The sequence below is a fragment of the Aquarana catesbeiana genome, linkage group LG10 (genome assembly GCF_042186555.1).
Source record: "Aquarana catesbeiana isolate 2022-GZ linkage group LG10, ASM4218655v1, whole genome shotgun sequence".
Lineage (NCBI taxonomy): Eukaryota > Metazoa > Chordata > Amphibia > Anura > Ranidae > Aquarana > Aquarana catesbeiana.
In genome coordinates, this window is record NC_133333.1 from 242,748,300 (window position 1) to 242,773,569 (window position 25,270).

General features: G+C 45.4%; 1 protein-coding gene and 1 long non-coding RNA gene across 2 annotated transcripts in view; one reads left to right on the top strand and one right to left on the bottom strand.

The window, feature by feature from the left end:
- LOC141111341 (uncharacterized) overlaps positions 1–25,270 on the bottom strand; it is a 367,423-nt gene that overhangs the window by 211,540 nt on the left and 130,613 nt on the right. The window lies entirely within an intron of this gene.
- Positions 672–24,683, top strand: LOC141111336 (nicotinamide/nicotinic acid mononucleotide adenylyltransferase 1-like). Its single transcript, XM_073603533.1, has 5 exons — positions 672–826; positions 4,816–4,990; positions 10,844–11,027; positions 11,218–11,354; positions 24,272–24,683. The coding sequence occupies exons 2-5, from the start codon at positions 4,873–4,875 to the stop codon at positions 24,667–24,669; spliced, it is 837 nt and encodes a 278-aa protein (XP_073459634.1). The 5' UTR covers positions 672–826; positions 4,816–4,872; the 3' UTR covers positions 24,670–24,683.

The following is a 25,270-nucleotide window of genomic DNA, read 5'->3' on the forward strand; positions in this document are numbered from 1 at the left end:
GTTAAAAAAAATAATGCATGATGGGGGAAATAAATGAACAAGTAAGCACACATCTAGAGGAAATTAACCGTATAATCACAGAAATGTGCTTGCCAGTACAAAAATCTTTAAAGTGTAAACCCCTTACAACCACTTTAACCTACAGGTAAGCCTAGATTAAGGCTTACCTGTAGGGGCAAGAAATATCTTCCAAACCTAAAACGTTTAGGAGATATTTGCAGGAATAGAGGCACCGATGTCTAGCACATCGGGCGCAGGCGCAATGAGCATGCCATTTCTAACGGCGATCATGCCGTTAGTGGCGGCACCAGCGCGCATGCGCGGGAGTGACGTCATCGCGGCTCCGGCCAGTCACAGCGCCGGCGCCGCTTTACCTGAAAGTCACTGCGGGATAGATGGCGGCATCGGGGGTGGCGAATGAGGGCCGATTCGGGGGGTCTCGATCTCAGGTAAGTAATTCATAATGAGCTTATTTGCTATGCATACTAGCTCATTATGCCTTTGCCTTGCAGGGTGTGGTTTTTTTTATGTATTTATTTTTTTTTTATGAGGCTTTACTTCCTCTTTAAACATCTATTTCAATGTGGGATTTTTTTTTTATATGTAGCTTTGGATCAAAGCCCAATATATATTATTTTATATCATATAAAGTTCAAAGTTGTAAACAGTTTATGTGGAGCCTCTTAACTTTTGCACGCATCGGTTAATCACGGCCATTTGGAGACACATACAGAGAAACTTGAAGGAGAAAAAGACATTTCATTAGTCCTGGGAGACTAAATCGCTTTTTCAGACCAAACTTAGTTGTGAGGTCACATCAATTAAGGTGAGCACAAAACCCAAGGGGGGAACACTGGGGAGCAAATTTTATTTTATGAATGATAAGATATATTGGACTTTGATCGAAAACTACATCGATAAAATCACACATTGAAATAGAGGTTTAAGGAATGTGTCACTGAAATGTATGTTTTTCATGTTTTGTTCTTTCACAAGGGGATTCATTAGTTTACTGCACACTTTAACAACTTTACGACCGCCCGCCGCAGTTGTACTGCGGCAGTTTGGCTCTTCTGCGCAAACCGCCGTCATTGCACGACGGCTCGCGCAGGCTGCAGGGAGCGTGCCCGTGGATCAAGGGGACTCAATGTCTGCCAGCAGCCCATGATCGCCTAATACAGAGGCAGAATGGGGATCTGCCTTTGTAATCAAGGCGGATCCCCATTCTGACGGGGGACATGTCAGAGATCTTTTGTTCCCAGTGTTCGGGAACAGTCATTTCCCTGGTAGCCCATCCCCCCTACAGTTAGAACACGCTGAGGGAACACACTTAACCCCTTGATCGCTACCTAGTGTTTACCACTTCCCTGCCAGTGTCATTTTTACATCGATCAGTGCATTTTTACAGCACTGTTACAGCAATCTAATAATGTCACTGGTCCCCAAAAAGTGTAATTTGGGGTCAGATTTGTCCGCTGCAATGTCGCTAAACATCGGAGATTGCCGCCATAACTAGTAGAAGTGATAAAAAAATAAATTAAAGTCCCTAAATCTATCCCATAGTTTGTAGACGCGATAACTTTTGTGCAAACCAATCAATATACGCCTATTGTGATTTTTTTTTTTTACCAAAAATATGTAGCAGAATATATATGAATATGTATAATATAAGAATATGAATATATAATATATACATATAAAAAAAAAAAATATATATATATATATATATATATATATATATATATATATATATATATATATATATATAAATATATAAATATATATAAATAATAAATATAACTATAAATATATATATATATATATATATAATATAAAAAATATATAAAAATATGTATCAGCCTAAACTGATGAATACATTTGTTTTTTGTTATATATATTATATATTGTTATATATTTTTTTTGGATATGTATTGTAGCAAAAATGAAAAAAATATCTTTTTTTTGTTTTTTTTCAAAATTGTTGCTCTTTGTTTATAGCACAAAAAATAAAAATCGCAAAGTTTATCAAATACCACCAAAAAGCTCTATTTGTGGGGAAAAAAAGGATGTCAATTTTGTTTGAGTACAGTGTCGCACGCCCGTGCAATTGTCAGTTAAAGCCAAATCAAAGTTAAAGGGGGCAAATCCTTCCGGTCCTTAAGTGGTTAAGGAAGAAATGAAAAGAAATGAAATAATGTTGATGGCACTGTTTATATATTTTTGATTTTGAATATGGATTGCAACAATTAGCGCAACTGTTTATTTATTTTATTCAACACTTTATCACATTTATATGGGGAGTGTGCTACCAGTTGCTGGCTGAGATATTAGATGATTCCAAAAAACACTAGTTGCTCGCAAGACTTTTTGGTTATCCTTTATGGAGAAATTAGTCGCATGCGAAAACGGCGATCTGAATACTTTGAAGTGCAAAGGAGGGATTGGAGGTCTTTTAGACCCCTGATCCCTCCATAAAGAGTACCTGTCACCACCTATTACTGTCACAAGGGATGTTTACATAAAAGTGATCAAATTTTTTTTTTTAAACACAATTTATTAATATAAAAATAAATAAAATAAATCGCGCCCGCATATGTAAACGGTGTTCAAATCACACGTGTGAGGAATTGCCGCGATCGTCAGAGAGAGAGCAATAATTCTAGCACTAGACCTCCTCTGTATCTCTAACCTGGTAATCGTAAAAAAAAAATGCCGCCTATGGAGATTTTTAGGTACCGTAGTTTGTCGCCAGTCCACGAGTGCGTGCAATTATAAAGCATGACATGTTTTGTATCTATTTATATCTATCTATCTATCTATCTATCTATCTATCTATCTATCTATCTATCTATCTATCTATCCGGCATAACATCATCTTTCACATTATACAAAAAAAATTGGGCTAACTTTACTGTTTCGTTTTTTTTTTAATTCATAAAAGTGTCCCTTTCCCAAAAAAGTTGCGTTTAAAACTCCGCTGCACAAATACCGTGTGACATAAAATATTGCAACAATCGCCATTTTATTTTCTAGATTCTGTGCTAAAAAAAAATAAATATATATATATATATATATATATATATATATATATATATAATGTTTGGGGGCTCTAAGTAATTTTCTAGCAAAAAATACAGATTTTAACTTGTAAACACCAAATGTCAGAAATGGGCTTAGTCATGAAAGGGTTAATAGAGCAGGAAAGAGCCCTGAAAGGAAAGAAAAGAAAACAGTTACAGCAATAACAGGGTTAAGCTGATGAAGCATGCCAAGGAACTAAACAGCACAATAAAATGAAATAACCTTTGTTTTCTCAAATAACCTGTGTAAAACAAAAGCACACTAAGCTAGTTAAACTGGAAAAACTGGATTAATTTAACAGCAACAATAGCTGAACTGTCAATCCCCAAATTATTAAAGAACGCCTTTTGCAAGGTGGGCTTTCTGGAAGGGATACCAAAGGCAGGTAACCAGCAAGGATGACCAGATCAGTGGGCTGTACCTTAAGAAATCAGGAACCAGACTGAATAAATTTAAAGTGGTGTTCTGGCCAAAATTATACTTTTTAAATAAAAATACCCCTATAATAGACAAGCTTAATGTATTCTAGTAAAGTTAGTCTGTAAACTAAGGTCTGTTTTGTTAGTTTATAGCAGTAGTTTGTTATTTTATAAACTTACAGCAGGCTGTGGCCATCTTAAGTGTGGGCATCTGAAGCCAGACTGTATTTCTTCCTGGATCCCATCCTTGCAGATCTCGCACATGCTCAGTGCAGCACAAGCAGTGTAATAGGTTTCAGGTCAGGTTTCCATAAAAACAGCAGTTTCAGAGGAAGTTGCCGCCTCTTCCCAGAAGGCATTGCAAACAGGAAATGATGCGATGGGCCGCTGCCAGGGAGGAGGAAGTGAAAAATGAATACAGCAGATATACAGTAGGTGCTGAGAAAAAAAATAAAAAAATATCCATTTTGTTTACAGTGCACAGTTTAGTGAGGGATGCTAAAGAGCTGTAAAAGTGGGTGGAACTCCACTTTAAGTGAGGTTTATTAGCATAAATATCACTCCAACACCAGTAAACCATGAACAATGTAAAGTGACAAAACAAACATGATAGTCAGGGGCGGTCCATACATTAAGGGCACACGGGTGCCGTCTCCCCTTTCCATCGCCGCCGCCACCCCCTATTCAGGACGCCGGGCGTTTGAATTACAGAGGTGAGGTTTTTTTTTTAAGCACCTGATTAGAGCCAGAGCCAGGGCTCCTCAGGCTCACTTTGCCTATGCTTGCAGCAATTCCGTACATGGACAACCACTCTGGATGGGGTTCTCCCAGCACCCCGGGCTCTCCCACTCCTCAGGACTTTCTGCAGTCTCCTCTGTGGACTCGCTTGTCAGCTCAGCTTTCTTAGCCACCAAAAAGCACAAAGAGAGAACAAACAAGCCATAGTGTTCTCTGCTATGATTTATTCACTGGCCAAAAAGAATAGAAACACTCACATTAAACATAAATGTAACCGCGGTAAAAACAACATCCAGTAAGAATGTAATATGACAGCGCTGCAAAAAATCTGGACCGCTCTGCAAAGCACTCGGTGTTAGGCTCCTCCCATAAGTGATGACATCACTGGCATGACCTCAGCTGACGTGTTGTGCCCTGCTTTTGGACGCACTACATTTGGTATATATCATCGGTTAGAGGTGTGAATCACTTTTCAGTGTTGGCTGGGTAATATCCTTTTAGAGATGTAGACATAATTTCACATGCAGTAATTTTGGTATATTCAATCTCTCGATCAAGTTTATACTTTTGCTTTAAGGTTGTATAAATAAATCCAGACACAATCCGCTAGAATCACTGGGAGCCATCACATACCATGGAGAAATCAGATGAACAAACAGAAGTTGTTCTACTGGCTGCTGGTTCATATAACCCAATCACTACAATGCACTTGAGGATGCTTGAAGAGGCGCGGGACCATCTTCACTCTACAGGTAACCAGAAACCTACCCATTGCTAAGCAGTCCTGCCATGCGGCGAGAAAGTTCTGAAAAAGTTGTATTTATGATATGGCATGTTTCTTATTACAATATCTGATGTGGAGCACTCTTCTGCAACAGGCATAAGCAAACAATACCCTGAGCTTAGGAAAAACCCAAAGAAAGCAGAACTATAACAATACAAAGCTCAAGCTGACTACAACCTAGCTACAATTCTAAATTGGAACTGGAGAATAGGGCATAAGGTTCTGTTCAGATCTGTGCAAACCATGTTCTGAACCCCTGAAAAACAACCCAACACCATAATCCCCCCTCCACCAAATTATTTGGACCAGTGCACAAAGCAAGGTCCATAAAGGCATAGATGAGCGAGTTTGGGGTGGAGGAACTTGACTGGCCCGCACAGAGTCCTGACCTCAACCAGATAGAACACCTTTGGGATGAATTAGAGTAGAGACTGTGAGGCAGGCCTTCTCATCCACCATCAGTGCCTGACCTCACAAATGCGCTTCTGGAAGAATGGTCAAACATTCCCATAGACACACTCCTAAACCTTGTGGACAGCCTTCCCAGAAGAGTAGAAGTTGTTATAGCTGCAAAGGGTGGGCCAACTCAATATTGAACCCTACAGACTAAGACTGGGATGTCATTAAAGTTCATGTGCGTGTAAAAGCATCCGTCCTGATGACAATATAATGTATATTCGGCAGTATGTACAGTATCTCACGAAATTGAGTACACCTCTCATATTTTTGTAAATATTTTATTATATATTTTCATGTGACAACACTGAAGAAATTACACTTTGCTACAATGTAAAGTAGTGAGTGTACAGCTTGTATAACAGTGTAAATTTGCTGTCCCCTCAAAATAACTCAACATACAGCCATTCATTTCTAAACTGCTGGCAACAAAAGTGAGTACACCCCTAAGTGAAAATGTCCAAATTGGGCCCATTTAGACATTTTCCCTCCTGGTGTCATGTGACTCATTAGTGTTACAAGGTCTCAGGTGTAAATGGGGAGCAGGTGTGGTAAATTTGGTGTTATCGCTTTCTCTCTCTCATACTGGTCACTGGAAGTTCAACATGGCACCTCATGGCAAAGAACTCTTTGAAGATCTGAAAATAAGAACTGTTGCTCTACATAAAGATGGCCTAGGCTATAGGAAGATTGCCAAGATCCTGAAACTGAGCTGCAGCACGGTGGCCAAGACCAGTGGTTTCACAGGACAGGTTCCACTCAGAACAGGCCTCGCCATGGTCAACCAAAAAAGTTGAGTGCACGTGCTCAGCTTCATATCCAGAGGTTGTCTTTGGGAAATAGACGTATGAGTGCTGCCAGCATTGCTGCAGAGGTTGAAGAGGTGGGGGGTCAGCCTGTCAGTGCTCAGACCATATGCCTCACACTGCATCAAATTGGTTTGCATGGCTGTCGTCCCAGAAGGAAACCTGTTCTAAAGATGATGCACAAGAAAGTCCCCAAACAGTTTACTGAAGACGAGCAGACTAAGGACATAGATTACTGGAACCATGTCCTGTGGTCTGATGAGACCAAGATAAACTTATTTGGTTCAGATGGTGTCAAGCATGTGCGTCGGCAACCAGGCGAGGAGTACAAAGACAAGTGTGTCTTGCCTACATGGTGGTGGAAGCGTCATGGTCTGGGGCTGCATGAGTGCTGCCGGGATTGGGGCGCTACAGTTCATTGAAGGAAAGATGAATGCCAACATGTATTGTGACATACTAAAGCAGAGCATGACCCCCTCCCTTTGGAGAACTGGGCCACAGGGCAGTATTCCAACGTAACGACCCCAAACACACCTCCAAGACTACCACTGCCTTACTAAAGAATCTGAGGGTAAAGGTGATGGACTGCTCAAGCATGTCTCCAGGCCTAAACCCTAATGAGCATCTGTGGGGCATCCTCAAATGGAAGGTGGAGAAGCGCAAGGTCTCTAACATCCACCTGCTCCGTGATGTCGTCATGGAGGAGTAGAAGAGGACTCTAGTGGCAACCTGTGAAGCTCTGGTGAACTCCATGCCCAAGAGGGTTAAAGGGTCAAGGGTTTAAGGATCCAACTGACAAAAAGCTGGAAACTTTTTTTAAAGCCTCTTTCTCTGTGGCGGGCACTGTGGTCCAGCCTACGGTCGCAGCAATTGGCATGTGCCAGTTCCTCAAGGAACAAAATGAAGCAGGTGCTTATCCTCCTTTCCACTGAGGAGGCCGAGGTTTATGCAGACCTTCCTAAAGCCTTGTGTTTTATGGTTGATGCCTTTATGGATTCTGCTCAGCAAGCATCTCGCCTCACTCTCCTGCTGGTACACATGCGCAGGTCCCTTTGGCTTAAACATTGGGCAGCTGAGGCTTCATGCAAAAAATATTTAACTGGGTTCCCGTTTCTTGGAGAACGCCTGTTTGGGGATGATCTGGACAGATATATCCAGAAGATTACCGGGGGTAAAACCACGTTGTTACCGGTCAAAAGGAAGAGTAAGCCTCATCCTCCAGGCAGTGGCGACGGCCTCCCCAATCAAATACTAGGGGAAAGGTCCAAAGTCAAGCCCAAATGAAAAAGAAACCTTAGGGTCAAAAATCTGGTAAACAGTTCTGGTAAACAGAACCCCAAAGCCTCCCTATGAAAAGGTGCCCCCCCTCGGCCGAGTGGGGGGAAGGCTGCTGCAGTTTGCAGGCGCCTGGCGGGAAGAGATTCAGGACAAATGGGTAGCCTCCACGGTGTTTCTGGGCTACAAGCTAGCATTCCGGGAGCTTCCGCCATCTTGTTTCCTAAGGTCAAGAGTCTCCAGGGATCCAGAAAAAAGAAGGCCCTTACTTCGGGCCTTAGAACGTCTGTTATCCCAAGGGGTAATTATAGAGGTGGCCCCGGAAGAGCAAGGCTCAGGGTTCTACTCAAACCTCGGTGGATCAGCGCCACTTTCAAATTGTGGCCCCACCCCTGGCAAATCTAAGGGCTCAGGGCATAACTGTGACAGCTTATCTGGACGATTTGCTACTCATAGAACAGTTCGTAACACGCCTAAGCCACAATGTGTTTTGCACGGTAAAGTACCTAGAGTACCTAGGCTGGGTCCTCAATCTACAGAAATCCTCCTAGCAGCCCCTAAAAAGGCTGGAGTACTTGGGCATGATCATAGACACAGTCCAAAGCAAAGCGTTCTTACCCAGATCAAAAGCCAGGGCCATAAAAGATTCGATCCGGGTGGTCACAGCAACAGGAAATCCCTCCATCCGACTATATATGAGACTATTGGGGAAAATGGTCGCCTCTTTCGAGGCTGTCCCTTACGCCCAGTTTCACTCGAGGCCTTTACAAAGCAGCATCCTCTCTGCCTGGAACAAGAGGGTACAAGCCTTGGACCTTCCAATGTACCTATCCCCAGGGGTGCGCCAAAGCCTCAATTGGTGGTTACTGACCAAGAATCTTCTAAAAGGAGAGTCCTTTGTCCCAGTTACTTGGAAACTCGTAACCACAGATGCCAGCCTGATAGGCTGGGGAGCAGTTCTGGAAGAAGCTTCCACCCAGGGAAGATGGTCCATAGCCGAAAGGCTCTTGCCCATCAACATTCTGGAAATACGGGCAATTCATCTAGCCCTCATGGTCTGGACTTTCAGACTACAGGGTCATCCTGTCCAGGTACAGTCCGACAATGCCACGACTGTGGCTTATATCAATCACCAAGGAGGCACCAGGAGCCTGGATGCCCAAAAGGAGGTAAATCACATTTTTTTCTGGGCAGAAAGGCATATTCCTTGCTTGTCTGCGATCTTTATTCCAGGGGTAGAAAATTGGCAGGCGGATTTTCTAAGCCGCCAGCAGCTGGGTCCAGGAGAATAGTCTCTACACCCTGACATATTTCAGACCATATGTCAAAATTGGGGTACCCCGGATGTAGACCTGTTTGCGACCAGGTTCAACAAAAAAACTGGACAGCTTTGTGTCAAGAGTAAAGGATCTGCTAGCACAAGGGTCAGATGCCTTAACAATTCCATGGGATCGGTACTCTCTGATCTATGCCTTTCCTCCAATTCCTCTTCTTCCGTGGTTCCTTCAGAGGGTCAAAATGGAAGCAAAGTCAGTCATTCTGGTGGCCCCAACTTGGCCCAGATGACCTTGGTATGCAGAGATCGTAAAGATGGCAGTGGGAAGACCTTGGGTTCTCCCGATGCGTCCAGATCTGCTCTCACAACGTCCAATATTCCATCCTGCCTTACGAAGTCTGAATTTGATGGTTTGGCTGCTGAGATCCACATTCTGAAAAGCCATGGGCTCTCGGAATCAGTCCTTTTCACTCTGGTTAATGCCGGCCTCCAGGCTCATCTACTACAGCAAAACTAAAGGCATATGTTTCCTGGTGTGAACCCGGGGGGCATCCTAGAAAGTATGCCATTAGCAGGATTCTTGCTTTTCTTCAATTAGGCATTAAAATGAGGCTGGCTTTGAGCACTATCAAGGTCCAGATCTCGGCCTTTTCAGTATTCTTTCAAAGACTACTTGCCTCACATTCCCTGATCCGGGCCTTTGTTCAGGGGGCACTGCGCTTGAATCCGCCAGTCAAACCTCCTGTGTGCCCATGGGATCTGAATTTGGTTTTGTCAGTTCTGCAAGAACAACCCTTTGAACCATTGCACCATGCTTCTTTAGTTCTTCTGACAAAGAAACTGGTCATTTTGGTAGCCATTGCCTCAGCTAGAAGGGTATCAGAATTAGCAGCTCTTTCTTGTAAAGAGCCATATTTGATTATTCACAAAGACAGGGTGGTGTTGCGTCCTCACCCGACTTTTTTACCCAAGGTGGTCTCAGGATTCCATCTGAATCAAGATGTGGTCCTACCGTCCTTTTTTCCAGATCAGCGGAAGAGGAGTTGTTACACTCTCTAGATGTTGTAAGAGCAGTCAGTGTCTATCTGCAGGCAACCGCTCAGATACGAAAGACTGATTGTCTGTTTATTCTGCCAGAAGACCTCAGAAAGGGACAGACAACGTTGAAATCCACTATTGGATTATCTATCTATCTAGACTATCCAACTATCTAGATGGATTTGGCAAGTTATTATTCAAGCCTATGGTATAAAGAAGAAGATTCCTCCTTTTCAGGTTAAGGCACACTCAACTAGAGCGGTTAGTGCTTCATGGACAGTGCATCACCAGGCCTCCATGGCTCAGATCTGCAGGGCTGCAACTTGGTCTTCAGTCCATACATTCACTAGTTTCTATCAGGTGGATGTAAGAGGGCATGAGGATGCCGCCTTTGGGCGCAGTGTGCTGCAGGCAACAGTATAGATTCTCTTGTCCGTTGGAGGTCTATGTATTTTCTGATCTGTGTCTCCCTCCCCTCAATTTGGGCATCCCACTAAGTAATTACCAAACCTATGTGTCCTGTGATGTATGAACAAGAAAATAGGATTTTTAAATACAGCTTACCTGTAAAATCCTTTTCTTGGGAATACATCACGGGACACAGAGCTCCCGGCCCTCTAAGGGGTTATACGTTGGGGTACCTATTGCTTTGCTACAAAACTGAGGTACTCTCCATATGGGAGGGGTTATATAGGGGAGGAACTCATCTGGTAATTAGGGTTACCAGTGTCCCATTACCTGAAGGTACTATCTAACCCACTAAGTAATTACCAAGCCTCTGTGTCCCGTGATGTATGCCCAAGAAAAGGATTTTACAGGTAAGCTGTATTTAAAAATCCTATTTTCTTCAGTGTTGTCACATGAAAAGATAGAATAAAATATTTACAAAAATGTGAGGGGTGTACTCACTTTTGTGAGATACTGTAAGTGGCTAATTCTCCTATATGTATTTGTTGATTTTCCCATGCAGGAAACTATAAGGTAGTAAAAGGTATTATATCTCCTGTGAGCGATGGATACAAAAAGAAAGGCCTAGTCGAGGGACCACATCGGCTGTCAATGGCCCAATTGGCGATTCAGACATCAGACTGGATAAAGGTGGACCCTTGGGAGTGTTTGAAACAGGACTGGACGGACACTGTAGCAGTTTTAAGGTAACCCATAAAGGCAAACCAATACCCTCCAGAGTATGGGGGGAACTAGAAATTGGGCCATACCCTAAAAGTCAGCAGTTGACAAACCTGCTGGGACTCTCAACCATTGTAGGAGTTGATTGTCTAGTCCTGATGAATAAGGCAAAGGAAAAGTTTTATTTTTTAAACTTTTTTTAAATACCTTTTTCAGACACCACCAGCAGCAGCAGCGTGTGGATATGAATTATGGAGGGAATATGGATACATTTGGGTACAGGGAGACTAACAAGCATAAAAGGGACAGCAATTGCCAGGATGTCCCTGAACATAACTACTTGGAAAGCAGAGGTAAGATATGATGGCCAAATGATTTTGTGATGCTCCTAAACTTTAAGATATTTAGGCACGGGTAGTGAGAGCTCCACTGCAGCTGCACCCTGAAGCCTAACCTGTATCAGCTTTCAATGCAGAAGAGCACCCCATTTTCACCCATCTATCCTACACCTGGTGGTACCTTTTTCAGCTACACTATATTGTCAAAAGTATTGGGACACCTACCTTTACACGCACATGAACTTTAATGGCATCCTAGTCTAATGCCCCGTACACACGGTCGGATTTTCCGACAGAAAATGTTTGATAGGACCTCGTTGTTGGAAATTCCGACCGTGTGTAGGCTCCATCACACATTTTCCATCTGATTTTCCGACACACAAAGTTTGAGAGCAGGATATAAAATTTTCCGACAACAAAATCCGTTGTCGGAAATTCCGATCGTGTGTACACAAATCCGACGGACAAAGTGCCACGCATGCTCAGAATAAATAAAGAGATGAAAGCTATTGGCCACTGCCCCGTTTATAGTCCCACGTGTTTTACGTCACCGCGTTTAGAACGATCGGATTTTCCGACAACTTTGTGTGACCGTGTGTATGCAAGACAAGTTTGAGCCAACATCAGTCGGAAAAAATCCTAGGATTTTGTTGTCGGAATGTCCGAACAAAGTCCGACCGTGTGTATGGGGCATTAGTCCGTAGGGTTTAATATTGAGTTGGCCCACCCTTTGCAGCTATAACAGCTTCAACTCTTCTGGGAAGGCTGTCCACAAGGTTTAGGAGTGTGTCTATGGGAATGTTTGACCATTCATCCAGGAGTGCATTTGTGAGGTGAGGCACTGATGCTGGACCAGAGGCCTAGCTTGCGGTTTCTGCTCTAATTCATCCCAAAGGTGTTCTATCGGGTTGAGGTCAGGACTCTGTGCAGGCCAGGCAAGGTCCTCCACCCCAAACTTGCTCATCCATGGCCCCTTCCTGTTCCAACATGACTGCATACCAGTGCACAAACAAGGTCCATAAAGACACGGATGAGCGAGAGTTTGGGGTGGAGGAACTTGACTGTCCTGGACTAAGACTGGGATGCCATTACAGTTCATATGCGTTCATGTTCATGGCAGGTGTCCTAATACTTTTGACAATATAGTGTATGTCCCTTCCAACACGTACCCAAGTGGTGAGTGCAAAACTCAACAAGACAAAGATGGCGGTTTTTCACTAACACCTGACGGGAGATTAATTTGCCTTGGACACTAATACCACTGTGCTACTAGACACTACCAAATCCTAGAAGTTACCGTATTTTTTGCTCCATAAGACGCACTTCCCCCCCCCCAAAAAAAAGTGGGGGAACATGTCTCCGCGTCTTATGGAGCAAATACTGACCAGGCCTCCTCCCCGTCACCGCTGCCATGTCACAATACCGGGCTGGCTGTCTATCGCGAGTGCCAGTCGATCTCCCGGCTGAGCCCGTCACTCACAGAAGACAGAGCAGCCCGAGTGGCCGAATGGTCTGTCTTCTATCTGAGTGACAGGCAGATGTGATGACGTCCTCGCGAGTCGCCAGGCACAGGTAAGGCTGCATTACTTGGGACAGGTCAGGCTGCATTACTTGGGACAGGTCAGGCTGCATTACTTGGGACAGGTCAGGCTGCATTACATGGGACAGGTCAGGCTGCATTACTTGGGACAGGTCAGGCTGCATTACTTGGGACAGGTCAGGCTGCATTACTTGGGACAGGTCAGGCTGCATTACTTGGGACAGGTCAGGCTGCATTACTTGGGACAGGTCAGGCTGCATTACCTGGGACAGGTCAGGCTGCATTACTTGGGACAGGTCAGGTTGCATTACTTGGGACAGGTCAGGCTGCATTACTTGGGACAGGTCAGGTTGCATTACATGGGATAGGTCAGGCTACATTACATGGGACAGGTCAGGCTGCATTACATGGGACAGGTAAGGCTGCATTACTTGGGACAGGTCAGGTTGCATTACATGGGATAGGTCAGGCTACATTACATGGGACAGGTCAGGCTGCATTACATGGGACAGGTAAGGCTGCATTACACGGGACAGGTCAGGGTGTATTACATGAGAAAGGTCAAGCTGCATTTCATGTAACTGGTAAGCCTGCATTTCATTGGCAGTGGCGGCTGGTGCTCAAAATTTTTGGGGGGCGTAAAACTGAAAAACTCCGAAAAAAACAATTGCAGCCTCACTGTATCATCAAACGCAGCCACAGTGCCCATCAATTGCCGCCACTGTACCATCAAACGCAGCCACTGTGCCCATCAATTGCTGCCACTGTGCCCTCAAACGCAGCCACTGTACCATAAAAACGCAGCCACTGTGCCCATCAATTTCCGCCACTGTTCCATCAAACGCAGCCACTGTGGCCATCAAACGCAGCCACTGTGCCCCATCAAATTCTCCCACTGTGCCCCATGAAATGCTCCCACTGTGCCCCATCAAACACAGACACTGTGCCATATCAAATGCTGCCAGTGTGCCCCCCGCCGGCCCGCCGTCTGCACTTACCCTGTCTCTGTGGGACAGCTCCTTAATGCTCCTCGATGTCTTCTCCCGTCCTCTCTTCCCGTCCTCTGCTATGATTGGGCGCCTGATAGGCGTCCAATCACAGTGCCTGTCATTTCAATCAGGTGACAGGTAACAGATCCGAACCCCTGATAGGCGGAGACACGATTTAGTGTTAGGAAAGCGAATGTTCATTCGCTTTTCTAACACAGCTGAGTGACCTGCGAGAGCGCCCAGCATGGCGCTCGCAAGAGACCTTTTTTGACGCCTATTAGAGCCTATGGCTCTTATCAGGTGCTTCAAAAATACATCCCCGCCGCTGTAGTTTAGGCGCCCGGCACCCGAAATAGGGCCGGGCGCCTGAATAGGGGGTGGCAGCGGCGGCCATAGATAGATTCATGCAATGCATGAATCTATCTATTGGAGCTAGAGGGGGGTGGCAGGAGAGAGGGGCCGGCGCCCGTGCGCCCTTATGGATGCACCGCCACTGTTCATTGGCACAAGTCAGGCTGCATTTCATGGGCACAGGTCAGGCTGAATTTCATTGGCACAGGTAAGGCTGCATTTAATTGGCAATAGTCAGGCTGCATTTTATGGGCACTGGTAAATATTTTAGTACACCATTTGGTTCAGAATCTATGGTATCTCAAAACACTCTGACCACAAAACTGGAAAAGGTTAAACTGGATGTTTTCATTATACAGTAAGATCTAAAAAACCTCTTTGAAAGGGTCAAGGAGACCTGGCATGGTGGAGGATCAGCTGCCTCCCTTATAGAGTGCCTCTTGCCAACATCAATATCAGCTACAGACACTTTTACCGAGGCGTAGCGACTTTGAAAATAAACTATGAAGCTGTAACTTAAGATTTGTTGGCCTGTCATAAAATGCAGAGGGATCCAACAGGTTTCCTAGAAATGACTCTAAGACCTCCACAATAAATACGCTATGTTCTGTCTGGTGAGGCTGCCAGTTACAAATGGTGCTCCATCTTTTTTACTTGAGTGTAAAGTCTCATCAAAACAATGCCTGACTGACTACCTAACGGCCATGAGTAATATTTTACCTTTGCTGATATTCCAGCAGAATACCTGCCTAGTCTCAGTTCCTAGACCACTGCCAGTGCTAGTAACCAATACCGTTTCCATAAAAGTCAATCCATAACTATTCCAGGATCCCTGACCCCTGATTGTTTAGCAGCCATATCCCTACTGTGATCCTGGATCCCTGCTTCAACCAGTCATGGACTATTATGGGTCTGCCCCTGTATATCAACCTATGTGTGTACCCAGCTTTTGAGTCACTAATTATGGTCAGATTACTGTATTGGGGGGCATGCTATCTAGATTTCTCCAGTTGAGGCATGCTTCTCAAATAGAGCTTTCCTCTCTTGCCATAGAACTACCTGATAACGCCTTAAGCCAGCCATAGATAGAGTGATTTTATTTCCTGCAACCATGGGTTGCACAAAAAAAAACCCGCGCAATTCCCCCATTTACACAGTCAGGGTTGATGAGGGAATCCCTCCCGTGGAGCCATTATGTTTCCCTGAGAGAAAACAGTGATTATTGCTAGTGGCTATAACAGCCACAAACAGTAATCATACAGTGGGGACGGAAAGTATTCAGACCCCCTTACATTTTTCACTCTTTGTTATATTGCAGCCATTTGCTAAAAATCATTTAAGTTCATTTTTTTCCTCATTAATGTACACACAGCACCCCATATTGACAGAAAAACACAGAATTGTTGACATTTTTGCAGATTTATTAAAAAAGAAAAACTGAAGTATCGCATGGTCCTAAGTACTCAGACCCTTTGCTCAGTATTTAATAGAAGCCCCCGTTTGATCTAATACAGCCATGAGTCTTTTTGGGAAAGATGCAACAAGTTTTTCACACCTGGATTTGGGGTCCTCTGTCACTCTTCCTTGCAGATCCTCTCCAGTTCTGTCAGGTTGGATGGTTGTGAAGCCACTCCTTCAGTATTTTTGCTGTGTGCTTAGGGTCATTGTCTTGTTGGAAGGTAAACTTTCGGCCTAGTCTGAGGTCCTGAGCACTCTGGAGAAGGTTTTCGTCCAGGATATCCCTGTACTTGGCTGCATTCATCTTTCCCTCGATTGCAACCAGTCATCCTGTCCCTGCAGCTGAAAAACACCCCCACAGCATGATGCTGCCACCACCATGCATCACTGTTGGGACTGTATTGGACAGGTGATGAGCAGTGCCTGGTTTTCTCCACACATACCGCTTAGAATTAAGGCCAAAAAGTTCTATCTTGGTCTCATCAGACCAGAGAATCTTATTTCTCACCATCTTGGAGTCCTTCAGATGTTTTTTAGCAAACTCCATGCGGGCTTTCATGTGTCTTGCACTGAGGAGAGGCTTGCCATAAAGCCCCGACTGGTGGAGGGCTGCAGTGATAGTTGACTTTCTACAACTTTCTCCCATCTCCTGACTGCTTCTCTGGAGCTCAGCCACAGTGATCTTTGGGTTCTTCTTTACCTCTCTCACCAAGGCTCTTCTCCCCCGATAGCTCTGTTTGGCCGGACGGCCAGCTCTAGGAAGTGTTCTGGTCCTCCCAAATGTCTTCCATTTAAGGATTATGGAGGCCACTGTGCTCTTAGGAACCTTAAGTGCAGCAGATTTTTTTTGTAACCTTGGCCAGATCTGTGCCTTGCCACAATTCTGTCTCTGAGCTCTTCAGGCAGTTCCTTTGACCTCATGATTCTCATTTGCTCTGACATGCACTGTGAGCTGTAAGGTCTTATATAGACAGGTGTGTGGCTTTCCTAATCAAATCCAATCAGTATAATCAAACACAGCTGGACTCAAATGAAGGTGTAGAACCATCTCAAGGATGATCAGAAGAAATGGACAGCAAATGAGTTAAATATATGAGTGTCACAGCAAAGGGTTTGAATACTTAGGACCATGCAGAGGCGTATCTAGGGTATGGCAGCCATGGCAAGTGCCATGGGCGCCATAGGGGGGGGGGCGGCAAAAAAGCACAGAAAATAAAGTCCCACTACCCGTCCTCTCGCGGCCGCCTCCCGCTATACTCTTGTCCCCGGCGCCACGACCGGCCTGCTGGAGCGCAGCGCCGGCACAGCAAATTAGCAAGTGAGGAGGCCAGGAGGGAAGCCAGTGACAGGCGCCCCCCCCTGACGGCCGATGAGTTGGTCTGGCCAGAGTGACCGCCCCTGGGTCATCTACGCAGAGATAGAGTAACTGGCGGAGGCGGAGCCTAATGCTCCGCCCAGGGCCGGATTAACATAGGGGCTAGTGGAGCTGCAGCTCCAGGCCCCCCCCTCAATATAGGCACATGGAAGTGGCTTGTCAATTCCTGTGTGCCTTCCTGAAGGAAGAGGAGCCCTCTGTGCACACATGGAGGAGACAAGTCAGTGCAGCCGAGTCCTGTCTCTGCCGATGCCTGACTCCTATCACAGGATCTGTTCACTCACACAGATCCTCCATGTCTGGGGGAGGGGCGCTGATGTCCTAACCAGCAGGAGCCCGGGAGGAAGGACATCTCCCATACTGTTATGATAAGGTCAGTACATTTGTTAGGGGGATGTTGTGTAATTATTGTGCTAGGGGACAGACTGCTGCTTCCCCCATGTAATGTGCTCTCTTGTGCCCAGTGCCCACCATGTCATGTGCCTTGCAGTGCCCACTATGTAATGTGCTGTGCCCACCATGTCCTGTCATGTGCATTGCAGTGCCCACTATGTAAAGTGCTGTGCCCACCATGTCATGTGCATTGCAGTGCCCACTATGTAAAGTGCTGTGCCCACCATGTCCTGTCATGTGCATTGCAGTGCCCACTATGTAAAGTGCTGTGCCCACCATGTCATGTGCATTGCAGTGCCCCCCATGTAATGTGCTGTGCCCACCATGTCATGTCATGTGCCTTGCAGTGCCCCCATGTAATGTGCTGTGCCCACCATGTCATGTGCCTTGCAGTGCCCCCATGTAATGTGCTGTGCCCACCATGTCCTGTCATGTGCATTGCAGTGCCCACTATGTAAAGTGCTGTGCCCACCATGTCATGTCATGTGCCTTGCAGTGCCCCCCATGTAATGTGCTGTGTCCACCATGTCATGTGCCTTGCAGTGCCCCCATGTAATGTGCTGTGCCCACCATGTCATGTCATGTGCCTTGCAGTGCCCCCCATGTAATGTGCTGTGCCCACCATGTCATGTCATGTGCCTTGCAGTGCCCCCCATGTAATGTGCTGTGTCCAGTATGTCATTTGCTTTACATTGCAGTGCCCACCATGTAATGCGCTGTGCTGACCATGTCATGTGCTGTGCATTGCATTGCCCTTCATGTGATGTTCAGTGCCCACTATGTCATGCTGTGCCTTGCAGTGCCCACCATGTCATGTGCTGTGCCTTGCATTGCCCACCATGTAATGTGCAGTGCCCACCATGTCATGTGATGTGCCATCCAGTGCCAACCATGTCATGTGCAATGCCCACCATGTCATGGCTGTGCCTTGCAATGCCCGCTATGTAATTTGCAGTGTCCACCATGTCATGTGCTGTGCCATACAGTGATCCCACCATGTAATGTGCAGTGCCCACCGTGTAATGTGCAGTGCCCACCGTGTAATGTGCAGCGCCCACCATGTCATGTGCACTTCCCACCATGTCATGTGCTATGCTGTGCCCACCCTGCCATGTGTTGTGCCCAGCATGTAGTGTGTTGTGCCCACTGTGTAATGTGCTGTGCTGTTCAACAGTGCCCACCATGTCATGTGCAGTTCCTAACATGTAATGTGCAGTTGCATTTCCCACCATGAAACGTGCTATGCCATGCAGTGCCCACCATGTAATGTGTTGTGCCCACCATGTAATCTTATGTGCCATTCAGTGCCCACCATGTAATGCGCTGTGCCCACCACGTCATGTGCTGTGCCATGCAGTGCCCACCATGTAATGCGCTGTACCCACCATGTAATGTGCTGTGTCATGCAGTGCCCACCATGTCATGTGCAGTGCCCATCATGTAAATTGCTGTGCAGTGCTCACCATGTCATGTGCTGTTTTGTGCCCACCATGTCATGTGCTGCACCATGCAGTGCCTACCATGTAATATGCTGTACTCACCATGTAATGTGCTGTACATTGTCTACCATGGCATGTGCCGTGCAGTACCCACAATGGAATGTGGTGTGCAGGGCTCATCATGTCATATGCAGTGTCCACCATTTAATGTGCTGTGCTCACAATGTAATGTGCTGTGCTGTGTCATGCAGTGCCCACCTTGTCATGTGCTGTGCAGTGCCCACCATGCTATGTGCAGTACCCACTATATAATGTGTTGTGCCCACCATATAATGTTCTGTGCAGTGCCCACTTGTAATGTCCAGTGCCCACCATGTAATGTGCTCAGCTGTGCCTGCCATGTCATGTGCTGTGCCCACCATATAAGGTCCTGTGCCCACTGTGTGCATGTGCTGTGCCCACCATGCAATGTGTTGTGTTGTGCAGTACCAATCATGTCATGTGCTGTGCCCACCATATAATGTACTGTGCCTACCTTGTAATGTGCTGTATTGGGCAGTGCCAACCGCGTAATGTGCTGTGCCCACCATTAAATGTGCTGTATCCATGTATCCACCATGTAATGTGTTGTGCCAACCATGTGATGTACTGTGCTATACCCCCCCCCCCCCCCCCCGTGTAATGTACTATGCTGTGCCCCCCACAGACTCACCCCCTCACTCCCACCCCCCTCTCTCTCTCATCCCCTCTCTTTCACCCTGTTCTCTCACTCACCCCCTTCACCCCCTACCACCCTCTCTCTCTTTCACCCTCTCTCTGTTCCCCTTTCTCTCTCTCTCTCTCTCTCTCTCACCCCCCCCTCTCTCTTTAATTTAAATTTAACAAAAAATTGTTTGCGTTTTCATTTTATTTATTTTCATAAAAAGGCCCACCAACATCCTTAGCACCAGGCCCATGATGCTCTTAGTCTGGGCCTGTCTATAGGGGAACATGGAGGCTGGCGACCAGGAGAAGAAAGAGACATCAGAGTAGAAAACCAATTGAACCCCCCCCCCAGGCAGCAGCAGCAGGTACTAGTACTGTACAGCACCTGTCACCATGATATTGATCATCTTGTGCATGTGTACCAGTAACCAGCACCAACTTCAAAGCAAGCAATCAAATATAGTGCTCAAACAATTTGGATTAAATAAATATGCTTAGCCATAGATATCATAAAGTGTAAAAAAGTGATTTGTGTTAGTAGTACCTGCTTTTGCACAAATCACTTTATTACACTTTATTTATGATATCAATGGCTAAGCATATTTATTTAATCCATATTGAGCACTATATTTGATTGGCTACTTGCTTCTGCTTGTGCCTGGCATACACACACACACACGCACATGGTGATGACTTAGACCCCTTTCACACTGAGCCGCCCCGGGCGTCAGCGGTAAAGCAGCGCTATTGTAGCCCCGCTTTACCGTTGTTTTAGCAGCGCTATTCGGCTGCTAGCGGGGGCGGTTTAACCCCCGCTAGCGGGCAAAAAAAGGGTTAAATCCACAAAATGCCGCTGCAGCAGCGCTTTGCCGGCGGTATGGCAGCACTGCCCCATTGTTTTCAATGGGCAGGAGCGGTGGAGGAGAGGTGTATTCACCGCTCCTCCACCGCTGCAAAGAAGCTGCTGGCAGGACTTTTTGTGACATCCTGCCACCGAAGCGCCCTCAGTGTGAAAGCACTCAGGCTTTCACACTGGGTTTGTAGCTGAGGCTTTTTTCAGGCGCTATGCTGGCGCTATTTTTAGCGCTGTAGCACCTGAAAAATGCCTCCAGTGTGAAAGGGGTCTTAAAGTCATCATGGGCGATTCTGCGTGTGTGCCAAGCAGACTGGGCCGGCGCTACCACTAGGCAAACTAGGCAGCCTAGAGCACCCGGTCGCTGGTGATTCTACTCCCTTTCTACCTCTGTACAGTGTCAGAGGCGATGGCACAGCATTTTTGGGTGCTGGTAAGGCCGCATTTATGGGTGCTGATGTTACTGTATTTATGGGTGCTGATGTTACTGTATTTATGGGTGCTGATGTTACCGAATTTTTGGGTGCTGGACAGGGGCGCAGTTTCAGGTCTTGCCATAGGCGCCATTTTCACTAGATACGCCTCTGGGACCATGTGATATTTCAGTTTTTCTTTTTTGACAAATCTGCAAAAATGTCAACAATTCTGTGTTTTTCTGTCAATATGGGGTGCTGTCTGTACATTAATGAGGAAAAAAATGAACTTAAATGATTTTAGCAAATGGCTGCACTATAACAAAGAGTGAAAAATTTAAGGGGGTCTGAATACTTTCCGTCCCCACTGTATGTAAAATCCGGCAGGCTGGTTGTACCCAAGGTTTATTGTTCGCTGGGTTCATTCAGCTTGCCCATACATTGGTATGAATCTTCGACGGTTTAGCAGGAACCGGCCGAGATTCGAACCAGGTATGGGCAGGCTAAACTGTCTATGGCCGGCTTTAGTGAGGCTTTAAAAACATCACATTTACCTAAATTGATCTCTGTATTATACCACCAGCTACAGGAACCAACAGTACTGGCAGAAGCTCAAATTAGGAAGGCTTATTGGAAACTGCATGTGAGATCTATAGATAAGAAAGAATGGGATGGTAATGGACAAATCTCCTTAAAACTATCAAATAAATACACAACTTTACATCCTACATTTTTAACACCTATTCACTTTTCTAAAATCATACCCTCTTACAATCGTTTTTAACACTTGGCACTTTTTATCTCTTAACTTGGTCCTGCCCAGCCATACAATACTACTGGTTAAAGGGAGAGAGAGGGGGGCGCCAAACACACCATAGTGTAATAGTTTAATTTATGGTAATAGTTAAAAGCAGAACAAGCGGTTTAGGCAGTAAAACCATATCTCAGTGAAAAGTGTATAACATCAAGGACCAGAAGAGCAGTGGATATATTTCTGCCGGGACTGCTGCAGCCGCATGGATTCCCTCGCTGCAGCCACTGTATGAAGCCGGTGTGGATTGCTGGGAACAATGCCTAGCTAACTGTCAAAACTCTAGAGCTGTCAGGAAACGCATTTTGAAGGTTAGATTTACCTTCATCTGCCCTTGCCTACAGGATTAACTACTTCCCTACCAGGCCAATTCTGACACTTCTCGCATACATGTAAAGTGCTGTTCAGCTTCTCTAATCACTTCTGCTTAGAAGGCAATCGGCGGCTGCAAATTTTGATAACAGGATGATGCCTGTAGCTGCAGGCATCATCCAGGTATAATCACTCCAACCCAAGGACGTCCATGGATGTCCTACGGTCCAGAAGTGGCTAAATGCAATCATTCCGCTGTCCGGGGTTAAGTCATACTGCTTCGGGAATTGAGAATGGGGCTGGAAATGTAGTAGCAAACCATAGAGGGCTGTTAAACAGCAATTACCTGTGGTGCAAAAATGAGATGCCATGGTGTCAGGGCTGGGCTCTCAGCCCTTCCTTCTGTGTGCTCAGCTGTCGGTTAATTGCCAGTATTCATCGTTGCACAGTAGCTCACCTGTTGATCATCTCCTGCTCGTCAGTCAAGCCCAAAGCCAGCCGCTTCTGGCTATTCAAACTGCCTGGTTCATTTCATCAAATGCCTTTGCCTTGGTGAACATATCTAGAGACTCTCTGCTGTCTTCCTGTTGAAGACTTGCCTGGCTGACTTCTGGTTCCTGATCCTGTCTGCTGCCTCTGACTATGCTGATCTCTGTAAAAACACAAATCTGTTGCGCTAAATATACAGATAAATAAAAAAAAAGCAGCTAACACTAAATTGCTGGATACAATTAGCGTAATGTAAAAAAAAGGTGTAGCGCTTAAAATCATATGCAAAGTTCATAGTAGGAAAATGTTCCAAACATAAGTAAAAGTGGAGCCAATCAGAGCTATCACCACCGAGGAGAAAAGACGCTTCTATTGGACGAGATCCACCATGGAGGGAACTTCAGAAGGCAATAGAAAAACCATCACCATCACCCAAACTAACTGACCCTTACCATCAGTGTATGGGTTATACACATAATATGTAACCAAATGATGAGAATGATCTTCCCAGAATCAGAAGCGATCCTCTGCTCATGCAATCCCAAAACATCCCTCTCCTTCTGGACCAGATGGAAAATCCTAGGAGACCCTCCTCTCAACAGGATAAAGTGCCAGGTGCGTTCCAATGGGCGTATGGTAGCTCGAGAACCATATGCATGTAGGGAGTATAAAAGGAACGCTCATTGCGCAAACTTCTTAACAAGGGGTATTTATTGTATAAATAAGTAAAACAAACTCACATTTAATAAGAAATACGGAGGCAATATGAATCGACCAGCGCTTCTAACCATCAAGATGGCCGCCGTATCTCCGTCCAACCACGTCCAGCGTCACTCGTCTCTGACGTTGCCCAACGTTTCATCATCAACATGCGTCTTCAGGGGCCCCTGAAAATGAAATCATAGACCACGCAGGGGCAAGGAGGAAATGAGCTTAGCTCATTTTCTCCTTGCCCTTGCGTGGTCTATGATTTCCAGTGTGTTCCTGCGTATGACTTGGTCTAGCTGACTTCTCTTCTGATCCCTGTTCTTGATTATTTGCCCTGGACAATGCTGACTTCTGGTGTCCTGATCCTGGCTTGTCGAATTACCAGCTTTGGCATCTAAACCCTGGTTTCTGCTTTTGAATACGTTCCTGAACTGTGTTATTTTTGCTATTTCATTGAGCCTTGGTTCACATTGATGCGATTTGGCATGCAATTTGACAATGGCATGCCAAATCGGCAGCTATTGCCCACAAAGGAACCGTCCAAATCAGTGCGACGCCGAATTTGCGGCGCCGCACTGATTCCCAAAAGTTGTTTTTGTACTACTTTTGTCGATTTCAGGTGCGATTTTAATAGACATCTGTGCAGGAAACCGTACAGATGTCTCTGAAATTGTCGGACTAACATGCGGGAATGAAATTGTGCGAGTTCAACTGAACGCGCACGATTTCAATACCGCATCAATGTGAACCAGGGCTAAAGGTGATTTTAACTGTACTTTCTGTCTCTGCCTGGTTTATGGTTCCTAACAACAAGGCTTAAGGGACAGTGCACTGCAGACTTGAGATCTTTAACCCTTGGTTAGAGCAGACAGTCCTGCACATCTAATTTACAATTGGTAATGGAGATCTGTCAGCACAGTGAGGACAAGTTTAATTATGATAAACATTACCTCCCTACCCCTCCTTCAAAAATATATTTAATAATTGTCCAATATATGAAATGGCCATATTAGTTCCTAGCGCACATAATTAATAACCATATCACTTTTTTAAAAAAAAAGGAAATTATGAGTTTTTGTTGTGTTGTGTCTTCCAGCTGTCCCTCAGGTGAAGCTGCTGTGTGGGGCGGACATGTTGGAATCATTTGAAACCCCCAACCTGTGGAAGCCTGAACACATAGTGGAGATTGTATCTTCTTTTGGTCTGGTCTGTACCGCCAGGATGGGAAGCGATGTGCGGAACATCATCTACAAGTCGGATGTCCTCTGGAAGTACAGGCATAATATTCATTTGGTGGAAGAGTGGATCACCCATGACATCTCTTCTACCAAAATCCGGCAAGCCTTACGGAGAGGGTTGAGTATCCGGTATCTTGTGCCTGATCCAGTACTGGACTATATAAAAGACCATGACTTGTATAGCGAGGAGAGTGAAGAGAAAAACTCAGGCCTTATTCTAGAGCCCCTGGTAAGGAACACCAAGGACCTTCAATAAAGATCAATTTATAATTTCTGTGTTCTGCGATTGTCTAGTTACACTAATTGTATTTGTATAATTAGAAACTCACCATGACGCATGACCAACAGATCTGCAGCCCTTTCATTTAGAATAGTAAAAACAATGTGATTTCAGTCCAATCTTGCAAGCTGAGGCCTCACCAACTATACATGTAAAGGCCTCAAAACAGCTTATTTAGTCTTCAAGCACATAGACTGATCCATCTGATAAACAGACCCCTAACACGTTTCACTTGGTCAGGCACTTACTCATAGGAGTAACCCCCTGACTGAGTAAAATGTGTTACGGAGACTATATCGGATGGATCAGTCTACAGTACGTGTTGGAAGTCTAGATAAATGGTTTCAAGGCTTTTACACAATCCTTAAATGTGGTGGTTGCTTTAGTTTCCTTTATATTCACCTTGTGATTCTGCCCGTAACACACTTCCTGTATTAGGGTGACAACACTCACTCACACTACTGTACAGTAGAAGTTTTGTCACCCTACACTGCCTCCTTGACATTAGACTACTAACACCTCCTCCCTTCCATTACATAAGGAGGAGGTGTTTTATAGTTTGCAGAAGATAGCTTAT